Below are 20,089 nucleotides of genomic sequence, written 5' to 3' on the forward strand. Positions count from 1 at the left end.
TACTGTAAATTTTCATTCTCAAGGGTTCTGGGGTGGGGCTGTCTTCTAACCCATATTGAGAGAGAGAGAGGGAGAGAGAGAGCGAATGAACACAACAAGCAGAAGCCAGCAGCCTCTGGGTTGTTGTTGTTTTTGGCTGTCTGAATTGTCAGCTTCCAACTTAGATATTCTGAATCAAGTGGGATTTCCTAATGCTTCTCTTTCTGCAGTGTGTGCCAGTTAGTGCACTTACGTGTCAAAGGGTTTTCTTGTGTTTTCTAAAAAATACTTTTCATTTGTTAGGGCTAAGAAGGGGTTTTCTTCCAGGCTCCAGGCTTGGTCTGTGAGCTGAGAGGAAGTCCTTCCCCTTAGTGTGATTTCTTGCTGGAGCCCTGTCTGCCAACCAGGAGGAGGGGCTTCCCCAAACAGATAGACTGCCCCACCCAGGAACCCCTGAGAATAGAATTTTACAGTTAAGTTCAAATATTCCTTTTGCTATATTAGTATTACCTACCTTTGCTGTACCAGTGAGAAAGAAATTCTAGATGAAAAGTAATCCTTTCCCAAATTGTCTTGTCTGTTCATAGGACCAATATGCAGTACTTACTGGGGACAGAACACAGGAGTACATAGTTAAAAGGTGGTTTAGTGGATTGTTTTAAATATGTCACATAAATGCATGGGGCTCGAGAAGCAGGCTTAAGTAGTCTGGTCAGCTCAGGTCTCTCAAGCAGGGTAGATAAAATTTGATGATCTTTTAATATTAAAAATAATGTTTTTATTTAAATCAGATTTTTTATTTTTAAAATAATAAAACAGTAACTTTTTATTTAACAAATTACATAATTACGAATACGTTTTATCATAAACATGCTAACTCTATACTCACAGACTCATAAAAATGAACTAAGGGCTGTGTCATGCTCATACACACTGGTAGACAATTCAGTCAAATATGGGCACTGATTTTAATTTCTCATCTAATGAAAATGGCTCTGTCCAGCCTAAGTACAAGGTCTTGCTTCTTAACAGTTCTGGGTATTCAGTTTCTGTCTTCTGACAAAAGTTACAATCGCAAAGACACAGGCTGGATTGGACTGTTGTTCTGTGCTTATGTGGTGGTGGAGGTGGGCCAAGCAAGGCAGGGGAGCTAGTTAGGACAGAGAGACAATATAGCAGAGTTGATTTTAAAGATCTGTGATTTAAAAATATCTATAGAATTTTTTTAAAAAATTAATTTAGACATTCTGTTTTTTAAAAATGTACAAATTAGTTTTCTCTTAAATAATAACTAAGCTAACATTTATGTAATTTGGATATAAGCATGTTACCCGTACAGCTAATATCTAAATCAATCAATGCATTAACTTCAGTTAAAGGAAGCTTTTCTGTGAAAATGAAGAACTAATCCAATCATTTCTCAAATAAGAATAATTGTCCAATATACATCTCTCCCTACCAAACATAGGCATATCATTTTCACCTCATGAAAATAAATTGTTCTAGTCTGCCCAATAACTATCAAACCTTGCTTCAACCTATCAGTCATGGGCATTTCATTTTTTACAAAATTGTCCAGGGTGCATCTGCATATACTTAGGCTACAATCCTATATCCATTTGCCTGAGAACTCAATGGAACTTATTTCTGAGTAAGGAAGACAGAGAAATATCAGAAGGAACCAGTTAATTATAAAGTGGGTATAATTGTGAATAAACACCAAAAAATATAGTACCTTTGTTATAAAAACGATTGTTACAGTTGTGGTTAGTGGAATGATGATAGTGGTTTGTTAATGAGATCTCTGGATTGTATTCCGTTTCCGTCAAAACTTTTGTCAAAATGAAATTGAAAACAAAACATTCCTTCATTGAAACTACTTTTCTCATGGAGGGCAGCTGATATCACAGCTTTTCAGGAGTAAATCCCCCCACCCCAAATATCAGGAAATGAAAAACAAGTGGGCAGCTATCTTTTCTGTTGCTTTAATGCTTTTGAAAATAGAACATTCCAACCAACAAACAAGTACAATAGACTGGTGAAGTCCAAACCCAATTAGTTACTTCAAGTCTGACACAGGAGGCTCAGAATCATCTTGATACCATAGAAAGCAATTTGGCTACCAAAGAGCTGAAAGCCATTTAATTAAAGAAATGTAAGAGGGATGAATTGGATTCCACCAGTAAGAGATTTATCCTGGTTTGAAGTGTATGTTCAAATACCAGGATGAACTTAGGGATGAAAGTTCAAATACCAGGATGAAAAAGGACCTCCTGGTAAAGGAAAAAGGACCAATCACAATTGGGTGGATCCTCAAAGGAGGCAGACTTAGTAGTTAATTTTTCATCATACCTCTGAGCCAGGATGAACTTAGATGGTTGAATAAGGGAGCAATCCTATGGGGATAGGTGGCTGTCTCTGAACTTGGTGGCAACTGCCTATCCAATGCAGGGTGGGCAGAGCTCGGAGGGGGTCTTCGCCTCCGCGCTCTGGCCGCCCTGCTTTTGCGGCTAGATGGACGATTTCAGCTGTCTAGCCGCAGCGCTTCAGAGTGGGGGGGGGCAGCGGATGACACTTAGGAAGCATTGTACCAGCCCTTCCGGGTTCCCCACCCCTCCCGACCCCCGGGAATGCCCCCTTTCCTCCCGCTCTGCGCTGCTCTTTTAAGCCCAGAGCCCAGGATGATCTGCGCTGCCTATAAGGCAGCGGGGGAGGAGGAGGGGTTTTCTGGGAGCTAACCTCAGAGCACAGGCTCTGAGGTAGGTTCCCGAAAACCAAATAATCCTATGGCCATCCAGCTGCTGTCTAGTGGCCATAGGATTGCACCCTAAGGGACTTTATTTTGTGCCAACTCCAAGGTATAATGCCTTAAAGGTCAGGACTGACATTTTCAAGCTTATCAGAACAGTGTTCACTGTTCACTGCAGCCCGGAGGGCCAGCAAGCGGGGGGAGTTTGGCTGGGGCCTGGAGAACCCGAACTGGGATGGGTTCTCACATCCCTAGTTTCTGGTGGACAGAATTAGGGGTAATAAGGATATTAAATGGATACTCATAGGCAAGAGAGAATTTAAACTGAACCTATATGCAGATGACTATTTATGTCAGGAAATTCAGAACAGGGAATAAAGGAGCTGATAAGAGAATTAAAAGAATTTCAACAGGTGGCAGGACTAAAGGTTAATACAAAGAAATCTGATTTGATGTGTCTGAATATAGGACCATGAGAAGAAGTAGAAATTTCAAAAATTACAGGTATCCTTTTAGTAACAAAAGCATTTAGATATTTAGGAGTTTAAGTCCCTAAGGGCACAGTCCTATTCAGACAGGCGGTCGCCTCTGAACTTGGAGGCCACTGCCTATCCAATGCAGGACAGGAGAAGGACAGAGGGGATTGTTCCCTCCGCTCTTCTCCTGCCCTGCATTTTTGGTTAGACAGCCGATTGCAGCTGTCTAGCTGTGGGAGGGCAGAGCTGGGGAGGAGGCTGTTGTGTCGTACAGGCATTTCCACCCTCCCCGCCCTGGAACACCCTCCAGGAACGCCCCTTTTCAGCTGCACCGTGCTCATCTTGCGAATGCAGAGCATGGGGCTGTTCCGTCCTGCCTTGGAGGCAGCATGGAAGTGCGGCGAGGTCGGTTCTGTGGAACTGATCTCGCAGCGCAGTCTTCGAGGTCAGTTCCTGGAAAACCAGATATCCTATGGCTGTCTAGCCACTGTCTAGTGGCCATAGGATTGCTCCCTAAAAGACCGAAGAATGTGCTGAAACTAAATTATAGGAACTTATGTAAGGAAATAAAGAATGACATAGCCAGATGGGAAAAGATAAATTTAACACTTTCTGGTCGGATTATGAGTATAAAAATAATGGTATTCCCCAAATTTATTTATCTTCTTAATATGCTTCCACAAGAAATTCCATTTAAACATGGCAAAACAGCATAGAAAAATTTATTCTTAAGACTAAAAGGCCACAGCAAAGCTTTTCAGATACACATGTATGCAAGAAGGAGGATGGGGTATACCATATTTAAAAACTTATTATGATGTGTACCAAGCAAGAAATATGTTAATAATAATGAAGGAAGGGGCAAGGGTAAATTGGATAGAAATAGAAAGGGAATTGATGGGATTAAAGGAAGAGAAATTACAAAATATGTTTTATATTAAAAAGTATTGTTGTCGTTCAGTCGTGTCCGACTCTTCGTGACCCCATGGACCATAGCACGCCAGGCCTTCCTGTCCTGCGCTCTCTCCCGGAGCATGCTCAAGTTCATATTCATTGCATCCGTGATGCTATCTAGCCATCTCATCCTCTGCCGTCCCCTTCTCCTTTTGCCTTCAGTCTTTCCCAGCATCAGGGTCTTTTCCAGGGAGTTTTCTCTTCGCATTAGGTGGCCAAAATATTGGAGCTTCACCTTCATTATCTGTCCTTCCAATGAGCACTCAGGGTTGATTTCCTTTAGGATGGACTGATTTGACCTCCTTGCAGTCCAGGGGACTCGTAGGAGTCTTCTCCAGCACCACAGTTCGAAAGCATCAATTCTTCGGCGCTCAGCCTTCCTTATAGTCCAGCTCTCACATCCATACATTACTACTGGGAAAACCATAGCTTTGATTAGACGGACCTTTGTCGGCAAGGTGATGTCTCTGCTTCTTACTATGCTGTCTAGGTTGGCCATAGCTTTCCTCCCAAGGAGCAAGCGTCTTTTAATTTCATGGCTACAGTCACCGTCTGCGGTAATCTTGGAGCCCAAGAAAGTAAAATCTGTCACTGCTTCCATTTCTTCCCCTTCTATATGCCAGGAAGTGATGGGGCCAGATGCCATGATCTTCGTTTTTTTAATGTTGAGTTTCAAACCAGCTTTTGCACTCTCCTCTTTCACCCTCAACAAGAGGCTCTTTAGATCCTCTTCGCTTTCTGCCATTAGGGTGGTATCGTCTGCATATCGGAGGTTGTTGATAATTCTCCCAGCAATCTTAATTCCGACCTCTGATTCATCCAACCCGGCATTTCTCATGATGTACTGTGCATATAAGTTAAATAAGCAGGGTGACAATATGCAGCCTTCTCGTACTCCTTTCCCAATTTTGAACCACTCGGTTGTTCCATGTCTGGTTCTGACTGTTGCTTCTTGACAGGTTTCTCAGGAGACAGGTAAGGTGGTCTGGTACTCCCATCACTTTAAGAATTTGCCACAGTTTGTTGTGATCCACACAATCAAAGGCTTTAGCGTAGTCAATGAAGCAGAAATAGACGTTTTTCTGGAATTCTCTTGCTTTCTCCATGATGCAGCGAATGTTGGCGATTTGATCTCTAGTTCCTCTGCCTCTTCTAAACCCAGCTTGTACTTCCGGTAGTTCTTGGTTCGCATACTGCTGAAGCCTAGCTTGTAGGATTTTGAGCATCACCTTGCTGGCATGTGAAATGAGCGCAATGGTGCGGTAGTTTGAACACTCTTTGGCATTGCCCTTCTTTGGAATTGGAATGTAAACTGACCTTTTCCAGTCTTGTGGCCACTGTTGAGTGTTCCAGATTTGTTGGCATATTGAATGCAGCACTTTAACAGCATCATCTTTTAGGATTTTAAATAGCTCGGCTGGAATACTGTCATCTCCGCTAGCTTTATTGTTACTAATGCTTCCTAAGGCCCACTTGACTTCACTCTCTAGGATGTCCGGCTCAAGTTCAGTGACCGCACTATCATGGCTATCAGGGACATTCAGATCTTTCCTGTATAGTTCTTCTGTGTATTCTTGCCACCTCTTCTTAATCTCATCTGCTTCTGTTAGGTCCCTGCCTTCTTTGTCCTTTATCATGCCCATCTTTGCACAAAACGTTCCCTTGAGATCTCCAATTTTCTTGAAGAGATCTCTAGTCTTTCCCATTCTGTTGTTTTCCTTGATTTCTTTGCATTGTTCACTTAAGAAGGCCTTCTTGTCTCTCCTTGCTATTCTCTGGAACTCTGCATTCAGTTGGGTATATCTTCCCCTTTCTCCCTTGCTTTTCGCTTCCCTTCTTTCGTGAGCTACTTGTAAAGCCTCATCAGACAGCCACTTGGCTTTCTTGCATTTCTTTTTCTTTGGGATGGATTGAGTTGCTGCCTCCTGAACAATGTTACGGACCTCCGTCCATAGTTCCTCAGGCACTCTGTCTATCAGGTCTAATCCCTTAAATCTATTCCTCACCTCCACTGTATATTCATCAGGGATATGATTTAGGTCATACCTGAACGGTTTAGTGGTTTTCCCGACGTTCTTCAATTTAAGCCGAAATTTTGCAAGAAGCAGCTCATGATCTGAGCCACAGTCAGCTCCAGGTCTTGTTTTGACTGACTGTATGGAGCTTCTCCATCTTTGGCTGCAAAGGACATAATCAATCTGATTTCGATATTGACCATCTGGTGATGTCCATGTGTAGAGTCGCCTCTTGTGCTGTTGGAAAAGAGTGTTTGCTATGATCAGCATGTTCTCTTGGCAAAACTCTATTAGCTTTTGTCCTGCTTCATTTTGTACACCAAGGCCATGCTTGCCTGTTATCCCGGTGATTTCTTGACTTCCTACTTTAGCATTCCAATCCCCTATGATGAAGAGGACGTCTTTTTTTGGTGTTAGTTCTAGAAGGTGTTGTAGGTCTTCATAGAACTGATCAACCTCAGCTTCTTCGGCCTCAGTGGTTGGGGCATAGACTTGAATTACTGTGATGTTGAATGGTTTGCCTTGGATTCGTACTGAGATCATTCTATCATTTTTAAGATTGTAACCCAGTACTGCTTTTCCCACCCTTTTGTTGACTATGAGTGCTACTCCATTTCTTCTAAGGGATTCTTGCCCACAATAGTAGATATGATGGTCACCTGAATTCAATTCGCCCATGCCTGTCCATTTTAGTTCGCTGATTCCCAAGATGTCGATGTTCAATCTTGCCATCTCATGTTTGACCACCTCCAGCTTACCTTGATTCATTGATCTGACATTCCAGGTTCCTAAACAATATTGTTCTTTACAGCATCGGATTTTCTTTTCACCACCAGACACATCCACAGCTGAGTGTCCTTTCGGGTTTGGCCCAGCCGCTTCACTCTTTCTGGCGCTACTTGGAAATACCCTCTGCTCTTCCCCAGTAGCATATTGGACACCTTCCGACCTGAGGGGCTCATCTTCCGGCGTCATCTCTTTTAGCCTTGTGATACGTTCCATGGGGTTTTCTTGGCAAGAATACTGGAGTGGGTTGCCATTTCCTTCTCCAGTGGACCACATTTTGTCAGAACTCTCTGCCATGACCTGTCCGTCTTGGGTGGCCCTGCACGGCATAGCTTAACAACAGAAGTACAATAAAAGGATTATTAAAAGCATGGAACTTCAGGAAAGAGAAACTAATGCCAGGGTTTTCTCCACAAATACCAGTTTGGGTGCACCCAGAGTTTGATATAAAAGGGAAAGCAGTGGGGAAAAATAAGTCGAAAGAAATCAGATTGACCCAAATTAGAATTTTTTTCTTATGAACAGCAGAAACCTATAACATAAGAAATATGGGATAATCGTGTACAAAGTATGGGTATGTCCTGGTTAGTGTGGCAAATCAGTAAATTTATGAGAATTAGAAGGATAACAAGGCAAAGTACAAGAGATTTAACAGAATGGGGAAAAATGTAGATGATTGCGGCCCAGATAGTTTTCTCATCCATCCTTCCAGTAGTTAGAAGAGGGATAGAAAGGGAACGAAAAATACTCCAGGTGAATGACTGGCTACAAAGGTGGTGCTGACGAGAGAGATTCGGATTCTGGGACGATGGGCTATACTTCCTGGAAGATGGGCTATTGGCAAGGGACGGGTTGCACCTCACAAAGGATGGGAAGAATGTGTTTGGCCACAGCATGAAGAACTTCACCAGGAGGGCTTTAAACTGAATCCTACGGGGAAGGGAGATGTAAAGTTGGGGGTATCAATGGATGAAGGCTCATGCACTGCAACGGAGAGAACAGCTCTGATAGCACCCAATAATAGTCTTCAGACACATGTAGGAAGAAAGCCAGACTATGAAGCACATGGTCTTCGATGTCTATATACTAATGCCCAGAGTATGGGAAACAAACAGAACGAACTTGAACTCTTAATACAAGAGGGAAATTATGACCTGATAGGTATAACTGAGACTTGGTGGGATGACTCTCATGACTGGAATACGGCAATTGAAGGATATAACTTATTCAAAAAGAACAGGAGGAACAGAAAGGGAGGTGGGGCTGCACTGTATGTGAAAAATACATATCTCTGCACAGAAATACAGGAGGAGGAGCTTGGTAGCCCCATCGAGAGCATCTGGATCAAAATAAATGGAGCAAAGAATAAAAGGAACCTGGTGGTCGGAGTCTACTACCGGCCACCCAACCAAGGAGAAGACGAGGATGAAACTTTTGAAAAGCAAATAGCCAATGTTTTAAGGAAGCATGATGTAGTAGTAATGGGGGACTTCAATTTCCCCGAAATTTGTTGGGAGACAAATTCTGCAAAACATGGCCCCTCCAGGAAATTCCTGACTTGTGTGGCGGATAACTTCCTCCTACAGAAAGTAGAGGAAGGAACTAGAGGATCAGCTATCCTTGACTTGATCCTAACCAACAGAGATGACTTCGTGGATAAAGGAGCAGTTACAGAAACTCTGGGGGAAAGCGACCATGTTGTACTTGAGTTCTTGGTTCTAAGGGAAGCAAAAGCCGAGTGTAGTCAAACGCGTACCCTGGATTTTAGGAAAGCTGATTTTAATAAACACAGAACAATGATCAGTAAGGTCCCATGGCAAATGGCGCTAACGAGAAAAGGAGTCCAAGATGGGTGGGAGCTTTTAAAAAAGGAAATTCTCAAGGCACAATCACAAACAATTCCAACAAGAAGAAAAGGTGGAAGACAACAGAAGAAGCCAGTGTGGCGTCACAAAAAGCTTAGGGATGACCTGAAAACAAAAAAGGACACATATAGGAAGTGGAAAGAAGGCCAAGTAACAAAGGAAGAGTACAGGCAGATAGCACAGAATTGCAGGGATGGCGTCACAAAGGCTAAAGCTGAGAACGAGCTGAGGTTAACAAGGGATGCTAAAAAGAACAAAAAGGCTTTCTTTAGCTGCATGCATAGTAAAAGGCAGAGGAAAGAAATGGTGGTTCAGCTATTAAATAAGGATGGCAAAATGATAACAGATGACAAAGAAAAGGCAGAGGTGCTCAATTCCTACTTTGGCTCAGTCTTGTCCCAAAAGAGGGTCTATGACCCCCCTTGCAAAGCTGAAGTACAGGCTGAAGGGGCAGGATTGCAGCTTGAGATCGATAGGCATATGGTTTGAATAGGCATATTACTTTGAATGAGTTCAAATCTCCAGGGCCAGATGAACTGCATTCTAGAGGAATAAAGGAACTGGCAGAAGAACTCTCAGAACCACTGTCTATTCTCTTTGAGCAGTCATGGAGGACGGGTGAAGTGCCACATGACTGGAGGAGGGCTAACTTTGTCCCTATCTTCAGAAAGGGTAAAAATGAGGAACCTGGGAACTACAGACCAGTCAGTCTGACATCAATCCCTGGGAAAATTCAGGAGCCCATTATAAAGCAATCCATCTGTAAGCACCTTGAAAACAATGCAGTGATTACTCAAAGCCAACATGGATTTGTCAAGAATAAATCCTGCCAGACAAATCTGATCTCATTTTTTTTATCAAGTAACCTCCCTTGTGCACCGTGGGGATGCTGTGGACATCATATACCTCGACTTCAGCAAAGCTTTCGACAAAGTGCCCCATGATATCCTGATGAGCAAACTAGTTCAAAGTGGGCTAGATGAAACAACGATCCGGTGGATCCATAGTTGGCTACAGAATCGGACTCAAAGAGTGTTTATCAAAGGGATCTTCTCAAACTGGGGAGAGGTAATGAGCGGGTACCGCAGGGCTCAGTCCTGGGCCCAGTGCTCTTCAACATTTGTATTAATGACTTGGAGGAGGAGGTGCAGGGAATGCTGATCACATTTGCAGATGACACAAAATTGGGCAGGATAGCTAATACTTTGGAAGACAGAAACAAAATTCAAAGTGATCTGGATAGACTGGAGTATTGGGCAGAAAACAACAGAATGAAATTTAACAAGGATAAATGCCAAGTTTTGCACCTAGGAAAAAGAAACCAAATGCACACTTACAAGATGGGGAATATTTGGCTCAACAATACTACAAGTGGGAAGGATCTTGGAATTGTTGCAGATTACATGAATATGAGCCAGCAATGGGATGTGGCTGCAAAAAAGGCAAATGCTCTTTTGGGCTAGATTAATAGAAGTATAGCTTCCAAATCCTGTGAAGTCCTAGTTCCCCTCTACTCAGCAGTGGTTAGGCCTCATCTGGAGTACTGTGTCCAGTTCTGGGCACCACACTTTAAGAAGGATGCAGACAAGCTGGAGAGGGTTCAGAGGAGGGCAACAAAGATGATCAGGGGACTGGAAACAAAGCCCTATGAGGAGAGACTGAAAGAACTGCGCATGTTTAGCCTTGAGAAGAGAAGACTGAGGGGAGATATAATAGCGCTCTTCAAGAAAGGTTGCCACAGAGGGAAGGCCAGGATCTCTTCTCGATCATCCCAGAGTGCAGTTGGAGCAATACGACAATGGAACCAATTCCCTAGGGTGGGCTCTCCCACCCTGGAGGCATTCAAAACAAGGCTGGACAGCAGTTTGTCAGGGATGCTCTGACTTGGATTCCTGCATTGAGCAGGGGGTTGGACTCGATGGCCTTGTAGGCCCCTTCCATCCCTACTATTGTATGATTCTATGATTCTAATGATAAATTAGAAGATAAGGTATAATAACCCAAATATATAAAATTCTGATAAAGCAGGAGATAATGAGGAATGTAACAATAAAGCAGATATGGGAAAGAGATATTGTTGAGGAGATAGAGGAAGAAGATTGGAAACAACTTTTAGATAGATTTCCCTTTCAAGCAATATCCATCAAAATAAAAGAAGGTGGATTAAAGTTGGTTCAGAAGTGGTATTTGACACCATTGAAGTTAGCAAAACTGAATAAGAATCTATCACCTTTGTATTGGAGAGGATGTGGAATTAACGTCACTCAAATACATATGTGGTGGGAATGTAGGCAGGTTAGAAAATTCTGGAACAAGATATTTCAAGAAATAGAAAGAATTACTCATCAAGAGATTTGTAAAACACCAGAATTAGCTTTAATGAATATGTTTGTAAAAGAAAATAGGTTAGAGAAAAACATTAACTGGTTTCTTGTTAAAAGCCGTGAGGCAATTAATTGCAAGTAATTGCAAGTAATTGGAAGACAGTCCGGATGCTGACAGTACCTTTGTGGAAAAAGAAAATCTGGGACATAGCAATAAATGAAAAATTGACACACAAGCTAAGAATGCACAGAGGAATAAAGAAAAGAGACACCTTCAAGAAGAACTGGCAAATATATGTAGAAAAAAAGATTTGAATAGAACAGCCTTCATAGAAGCTTTTAGAAATTTGTGGGTATCATGAAAAGGAGAAGGTAATAAAGGAATGAAACAGGAGGAATTAATATAATACCCTGGAATAGAAATAGAAAATAAAGGAGGGGAGAAGAAGAATCTCGAAACTGTTTGAACAGGGGGAGGGATGGGGGGGGATTTTGAATCAATATTAATGTGTTTTTGTAATTCTTTTGAAAAAAAATACCTGAGGATATGGACAAGTTGCTTGGAGGGATATTGCCCACCACATACTTCTTAGACTCATGTCCATCATAGCTTATAAAAGCTGCTAGAGGACGGCTGGCCGAATGGGTAGTGGAAGTTGTAAATGCCTCCTTGAGGGACAGACATGTTCTAGTCTAAAGGAGGTCTTGATTAAATAAATCATCATTGGCTTCCACCACTCTAGATAATTACTGGGCAGGCTCAAATTTGCATTTTTTGAGCAAGGTCTTAAAGCAGGTGATGATGGTATCTCAACTCCACATTTTCTGGGATGAAGCTGATTATCTAGATCCCTTCCAATCTGGTTTCAGGCTCAGTTTGGGGACAGAAACAGCCTTGGTCAACTTGGTAGATGACCTATGCTAGGAAACGAAAAGGGGGAATGTGTGTCCCTGTTGGCTCTGCTGGATCCCTTAGCAGTATTAGTTAACATTTACCATGGTATACTCCTGAGATGTTGGGCTGATATGGGACGTGGAGGCATCATTCTATAGTGATTCTAGTTTTATTTGGCTGAGCATTTCCAGAAGGACATGCTGGGGTTACTATTGCCCAGACCTTTGGCCTGTGGGGTTCCTCATGATTCTATTTATTCCCTGTGCTTTTTAATGTATACATGAGGCTGCTGGGGGAGGTCATTCAGAGTTTTGGATTTGATGATAGATACCCTGATGTCAAGGAGGTTGTGGAAGTCCTTAATTATTGCCTGGATGCAGTAAGGAATTGGATATGAGTGAACAAACTGAGGCTCAGTCCAGACAAGACAGAGGTAATGTTGATCAGTAGACATCCTGACTTGGGATTGGGGGCACAACCTGTTCTGGATGAGGTAGCACCGCCTCTGAAAGATCCCTCTAAAAGATGCATACTCTGAAGGTATGCTCCTTCAGAGTACTCTTGGATCTGGCGTTGCTCCTGGAAGGTCAGGTGGTAGCAATGGCCAGAAGTGCCATTGCCCATTTTTATCTGGTGCACCAGTTGCATCCTTTCTTGGGGAAGGGAGATCTGGCCACAGTAATACATGCTGTAATCACCTCTTGTTTCGATTATTGTAATGCATTCTTTGTGGAATGAAAAGTGTTCAGAAACTACAGTTAGAGCAAAATGCGGCCATTAGACTTCTGTCAAGAGTGTGCTTGACAAAAACACACATGACCACATTACACATGTGGTGGGTACTCAAGTCAGGGGCTTTTTGATAGCAGCACCCCAATTATGGAACTCCCTTCTGAGGGACATGAGATTGGCTCCTTCCACGTTCTACTTTAGATGGGTAATAAAGACTTTCATGTTCAGCGAGGCTTGTTCTGTCAAGCTTTTAATGTTTCATGTTTTGCCATGCTTTAATTTTAATGCTGTTCATAACTTTTATTGTATGGTTTTGTTCCTTGGGTTTTATGTGGAGTTTTTATGCTTTTATTATACATTGCCCCAAGTGCCTCCTGGGCAGAAGGTACAATTTTATATATCTAATACATAAATTAAAATAATAAAATAATGTAAATAATTATTCCAATTTGGTTTTAGGAATCAAAGGAGAAATGGGAGTTATGGGAACCCCTGGAATCCACGGTCCTCCTGGCCCTATAGGATCACCCGGTATTCCAGGTGAAAAAGGTAATAATTATTTGTAGATGAACTGGTGATGTGAAATGAGGTCTTTGGATTAATTCAACCATTCAGCAATCTATTTTGTAACAACTTTGTAAGTATATTAGCTTTTTACAAGTCGGACCTGCAACAGAATGTCCTTACCTCCTAGCAAGAAAGCTTCTGTTCAGGGGGCCTGCCAGCCATGCCCTCCTCAAGGATACTCCATCACCCAACTTTTATTTTTATTTTCTCCCAACAGACATTTGACATTCCATGACTACTATTCATGGTCAATCCCCACTGGTCTGTTTTGGGGGGGGGGGTTCCTCCTGATGTTGTTCCTGCTACTCATAAGAAGCTGGTGGTAGGAGAGGGTGGGAGATGGGGAGGGGGTGGTTGATGGTTATGGCAGTCATTGACTTCACCATAAATAAAAAGATGGAGATTAGGATTTCCCAGTCATATCCCCTTAAGAACAAGAATCCCAAAGAGAGATGAGCTACATTTCTTATTTTAAAATATGACACATCTTACAAACTACATGTATGTGTAACATCCCTGGGCCGATCTACATTGCGCCCGCCATCGCAATGAATTCGGTGTGCCATCAGGTTAAACGCCCTCGCATTAAAACGTGATTATTCACACTCACCCATTTTCCCTGTTGCAGTGCTTCATTGAACGCACAAGCTCGGTTCACACTCGAGCGCTGTGCTGTTTTCCTGCTGTTTTCCTGCACGCGCTTGTCTGATCTCGGAAGCTAAGCGGGGTTGGCCCCAGTCAGTAGTTTGATGGGAGACTGCCTGGGAATCAGGCTTCCTGCACTGAGCAGGGGGTTGTTCTATCCCTTCAAATGAGACTAAGTTTTAGCCCCTCCTATCCCCCGCTCCGGATGTTTTTTTTTTTAAATTAAGGCATTATCCTTGCAGAGTCGGGGCTTCTCCAGGATGTTTTTTTTTTCCTAATTGAGGCATGATCTTCGAAGCTTGGAAGTTGTGAAGCTTCACAAAACTGAAGCTTCACAGCTTCAAAGATCATGCCCCAATTAGAAAAAAAACATCACAGAGAAGCCGCGATTCTGCAAGGATAATGCCTTAATTTAAAAAAAAAAAATCCAGAACAGGGGATTGGAGGGGGTAACTTAATCTCATTTGAAGGGATACAACAACCCCCTGCTCAGTGCAGGAAGCCTGATTCCCAGGCGGTCTCCCATCCAAGCACTGACCGGGACCGACCCCGCTTAGCTTTCCGAAATCAGACAAGCACGTGCACATCCAGCCCTTTGCTTGTTGCTGAGGAAACGGGGGCTGCTGAGGAAGCTATGCGATCGGTAGCCGGAAGAAGACATGGGGACATCGAGAGCTGTGATTGAACAGGAGAGAAATACAAACACCGCCGCATATGGACAGGTGGGGGAGGGGACTACGACTGGATATGGTAGCGAAGGCGGAAAATCAGAGCACATTAAAGGGAAATACCGGGATATTAGGGTATTGAAAACGGGAGCACGGAAGTGGGAAATTCCAGTTCCAATTCGAGGCGGCTACTGCGTAGTGTGAAAGGCGGGCGGTGAAACCTCATTGAAAGCGAAAAAAGGCGGTAAGTGTAGATCCAGCCCGTATGGGTCTCCTGTGTAGGCATTTTGTAACTTGTAAAGTAGTTCTAAATAAAGCCAAGTTGTTTACCTGGGACATTGGAGAGCCATGTTTAGAACCCTCATCTCTTTCAAAGGACAGCCCTTTGGGCTTCTTCAAATGGAGCTTTTATCCTGCTATTGAGATAGCTCTCTCACGGAAGTTCGCAGGCTGCTTAGATGACACCGTGAACCTCCAGGGCACCTCCTGCCGTTTCTCCCAGTCTATCCCATGTTTTCCCCAAATGCAAAAAATGCGATATTTTTTCCAGCCCACAGAAACAGGAGCGCCATGACCTCCCCATAGGGATGTTGGAGAAATCCGCCACGGACTCCAGTGAGGCTGTATTCTTTGGAATCCAGCCCCCCGGAATCCGTGGTGGATCCGTTGCCCTCCTTTGAACCCTCTGCAGTTTATCTACATCCTTCTTAAAATGTGGCAGCCAGAACTGGATACAGTACTCCAGATGAGGCTGAGTAGAGGGGAACTAGTACTTCCCGGGATTTGGAAGCTATACTTCTATTAATGCAGCCCAAAATAGCATTTGCCTTTTTTGCAGCCACATCCCATTGGCTCATATTCAGCTTGTGATCCACAACAATTCCAAGATCCTTCTCGCTGGTAGTGTGGTTGAGCCAAGTCTCCCCCATCTTGTAACTGTGGATTTGGTTTCTTTTTCCTAGGTGCAGAACTTGGCATTTATCCCTGTTAAATTTCATGCTGTTTTTTTCTACCAAGCACTCCAGCCTATCAAGATCACTTTGAATGTTGTTTCTGTCTTCCAGGTTATTAGTTATCCCACCCAATTTTGTGTCATCTGCAAATTTGATAAGCCCCTTCAGTACCTGGCCATAGTTGCTCTGAGCACATGCCAGATTATGTCCAGAGCACTCACTACAAGGCAGGATGCTTCTGCACTTCACATTTAAGTATTCAGCAGCTGCTTCCTCTCCAAGGAAATTGAGAGATGCGGATAGCTCTCTGTGAAGAAAGCCTTCGTCCCTCAGAACCAAAAATACTGTTTCAAACCTGAAGAAATGAACTTAATTGGGGAAATGAAACTACTCCTCTCAGGGATAATCCCTCCCAACAAAAAAACCTGAGGCCTCTAAGCCTGACCTTTTTTCCCTTTGCCTGTGTAGGCCCCAAACCTTCACAGTGGTTGAGAGACCAACGTGAACCTGAGAGGTTTTGCATCACTGAGTAGAGCAGAGCACTCCCTAAGTGACGAGAGAAAGATCCATCCCAATCCAAGGACCAAGGGGGCTTGTCAAAATTTCCCTGCCTGTCTGATGAGGTCTTGCTTGGATGACATGGAGGGGGATGGGCACAGGAGACCAGAAAAGGCCTCCAGCTGAGTCCAATGCACAGTGTTGCCACTTGACCAGAGGCAGGTAGAGGCTCCCCATAGTTTGGCTATTGCTCCCCATAGTTTGTAAAAGGTCTCCAAGTAGCCTTGGTGGTGATGCCTAGAGCCAAAGTGGCTCCTGCCTGAAAAATAGTGAAGAACTGGACTGGACTGTCCTCCAATGAAGCCACTTCATGTGCTGCTGTCTGTTCACTGTCTCAAGGAAGATTGAACCCTTTGGCTGAAATTCTATGCATGTCTTTTAGGGAGTAAGCCCTATTGAATCTAATGGGATTTACTTCTAAGTGAATATATTTAGAATTATGCTGCATGTGTCTAATAAAATGCCTCTTAGACTGACAATGGATTACTGTAAAATTCTTTAAAACCTCAAATACTAGCAAGGAAGTATTAAGTTGGATCGACAATGGAAAATAAAACTAATATAAATAAATTGTATCAACAGTGAAAAGACAGATAATTTAAAATAAGTTAAGATAGTATTCTTTAATAAAAGACAGTGAAGATGTACAGAACTCTCACTTTTCCCAATGTTTAGGACTGTTTATGCTGTTTAAGGTTGATAACGACTCATAATATTATCAGAGCTTGCTTTTCATACTTTGAGAAGGGCATTTACAAAAATGTGTTTTCCAGACAATGCTGATAGCATAGTTATATGGCATATATAGGAATATACCACTAAACAACGTTTTTGTGTCTGTGGTTAAGATATAGTAGAAGACATAGTTAATTATGTTTTGTACGATCCATTACATAAGATTCCCAGGGAAAGATTCCTTAGGAGTCTGTTCAATGTATTTTTTTAGTATTAGCTTTGCTGTCTGGTTCTGTGAAGACTTGTGTTCATTGCCAAATTCTAGAGCAGATTAGTAAGTTGTCAGTGTCTGTGAATCTAGAAAAGAATGCACTAGGAACAACATGGACTTATCAAGAATAAGAAATGACAGACCAAACTAAATTCCTTTTTTGATAGGTAACTAGTTTGATAGATCATGAGAATGCCATTGACATATCAATTTCAGCAAAGAATTTGACAAAATTTCCGTGATATCTTTGTTGGCAAAATGGTACAATGTGAGCTGGACAATACTAATGTAGGGTAGATAAACAGCTGTTGAGCAACTGTACTCAATGAGTGTTGGTTAATGGTTCAGTATCAACCTGGAGACAGGTTTCAAGTAAAGTACCACAGAGCTCTGTCCTAGCCCTGTGCTGTTCAACATTTTTATAAATGACATGGATGGAATGCGTTTCAGATTTGCAGATGACACAAAGCTAGGACTGATAGCAAACACAATAGAAGATAGAATCAAGATTCTAAAAGAACTTGACAGGCTGGAACACTGGGCAAAAATCAGCAAGATGAAATTCAACATGGATAAATGTGATATCCTACATTTATGTACAAACACCACCCCCACCACTCTCACAAAAAAAGTATAGGATGGGGGACAGGTGGGCTGCCAGTAGTACAAAGGATCAAGGGGTCTTATTTATTGACAAGCGGAAAATGAGCCAGCACTGTGATGCAACTGCTAAAAAAGCAGTTTTAGGCTGCATTAACAGAAGCATATTGTCCACATATGAAAAGTAATATGCCTTCTGCAGGAGGGCTAAAAGTGGGGATAGGGATGGGGCAGTGCATGCTGGCCTTGTGTCCAACATTCCTGTATATGCTGGGCCCCACCCCTTCATTCCCCAACCTCCCTCCCTTGACCTGGGAGGTCTGAATGGAGGTTCTACTTATATTCAGTTGAACATGAGTCAAACAAAGGGACCCTGATAAAGCAGTTCTGGGTACCACATTTAAGGAAGACACTTATAAACTAGAGCAGAGGAGGATAACCAGTATGGTCAAGGCTCTGGAAATCAAGTCCTTGGAGGAATGGTAGAAAGAGCTGGCTACGTTTAGCTTGGAGATGAGGAGATTAAGGGGAGACATGATAGCTGTCTTCAAATATCTGAAAATCTGTCATGCAGAAGTTAAAGCACATTTGTTCTCTGTTTCTCCAGAGGGCCAGACTTGAACTAATGGGTGAAAATTGCAAGGAAGTGGATTTCAACTAAACATTAGCATTGAACACAGTTTCTTAGGAGTTGTAGACTCTCCAGAGGGTTGGACTAGATTATTTCCAAGATCCCTTCCAACTCTAAATTCACAAGATCGTGATGTACACATACTGATGATGTTTCAAGTAACTGCTAAAAAAAATCTACAAGATATATTGTGTTGAGATTAGCATATTAAATAAGTGTATATTGTTTGTTGCCTTTGCTGATATTTTGTATTGGTAATTTGACCTTTTACATTTTTTTGCTAATCCTTGGATTTAAGAAAATAAATGGCTATTAACTTCATAGAAACATATTTCTAACAATATGTTTAAATAAAGCCAAATTCAATGAAGAAAAGTGTTTTTGAATGTGCTTTGCTATTATGCCTCTTTAGAGGGTTTGAGAATGTCATTCTTACCCCCAACTCATACAGTTTTCCTGGGCTTCTGGTGTTCAGTACAGTATGTTTATTGCAGGTGACACAGGCTTTCCTGGAGTGGCAGGACTCAGAGGTGATCCTGGTTTAAAAGGTGAAAAGGGTGAAGCTGGTCTACCGGGAGAGCCAGGATCAATTGATCATGTAGACATGGAAAACATGAAAGGCCAGAAGGGAGATCAAGGAATTAAAGGTTTGTAAAATTAGACAACGTGTGCAAGCACATTGTTTCTGTTGTGTTTTGATTATGTTTGCATCTAAGCCAAAACAGTAGTTATTCTGGCATGGACATGTGCCTAATACTGCTGTGTTTAATCCCTGCCCCCACCACTCAGCTTGCCTTGAAAATTTGGGTTTTGCAAGCATTCCTGTAGAATACTGACCTCCCCTACAATACCCTGCCATTGTGCCCCTGTCCCCCTTGTCAGAAACCCTGCCCCCATACTTTGGCAAAGGTGGAGGGGATAACTGTAGGTGGAAGGGCTCACTTGATAGGCCCAGCTCCTGAGCTTGAAATGATACTTCTGAGACTGCTTGGAATCAATATTACAAGCTCTGGAGGCAGGGAGGCAGGCAAACCGGGCTAGTGAATCCTTCCAACCATTAGTTATCCCCTCCACCTTCACAAAAATAACATATTCTCATTTGCTAGGAGAGGAACTTGCAGGAAGAAAGGCACATGCGCACATTAGGATGACTGTGTTCAAGCCAGATCCAGACCCATTTAAGGGCGCAACCCTATCATGTGCTCCCTCAGTGACTGGAAGCCCCTGAACTTGGAAGTGTCTGATCATCCAGTGCTGGGCAGGAGGCGCAGCAGGGGCCTCCCCATCCTCCCACCCTGTAGATTTCACTTGATGGGCTTTATAGCCTGTCTAGTGAGGGCACTTCAGAGGGAAAGAGACTGGAGGAGGCTCAGGATAAATCGTATCCTGGCCTCTCTGGTCTCCTCCCTTCCTCACCTGCCAGAACGCCCCCTTTCCTCCTCCAAGATAGCTTTTCCAACCTTAAAGGGCAACTGGTATGGTTATTTCCACACCCACTGCGAGGAGGCAGGGGAAGAGAGTCAGATCTCCAACCCACCCTTCTTTGGTCAGAAACCTGTCTCCAACCTTGGAAAGGGGAATCCAAACAATCCCATGGTCCCTAGGACGCTTGCCCAGGGACCATAGGATTGCTTTCTATGGCTGGCAAAACAAGGTGTACTGTTTTGTGTGTGGTGAATTCATATTTTGAGTTCCCCCACTCAAATGTCACTGTTAGAAGTGCATATATCCATTATTTGCTATGTT

General features: G+C 42.9%; 1 protein-coding gene across 1 annotated transcript in view; it reads left to right on the forward strand.

The window, feature by feature from the left end:
- The window catches only part of COL4A1 (collagen type IV alpha 1 chain), a 326,895-nt gene that overhangs the window by 201,316 nt on the left and 105,490 nt on the right, over nucleotides 1–20,089 (forward strand). The window contains exons 34-35 of the mRNA XM_084808054.1: nucleotides 13,235–13,324; nucleotides 18,838–18,990. Of these exons, the coding sequence (XP_084664180.1) occupies nucleotides 13,235–13,324; nucleotides 18,838–18,990 (243 nt within the window). The remainder of the gene's footprint in view (nucleotides 1–13,234; nucleotides 13,325–18,837; nucleotides 18,991–20,089) is intronic.

The sequence above is a fragment of the Heloderma suspectum genome, chromosome 1 (genome assembly GCF_057233095.1).
Source record: "Heloderma suspectum isolate Gila_16-S chromosome 1, 16-S_ref, whole genome shotgun sequence".
In the NCBI taxonomy this organism is placed as follows: Eukaryota; Metazoa; Chordata; class Lepidosauria; order Squamata; family Helodermatidae; genus Heloderma; species Heloderma suspectum.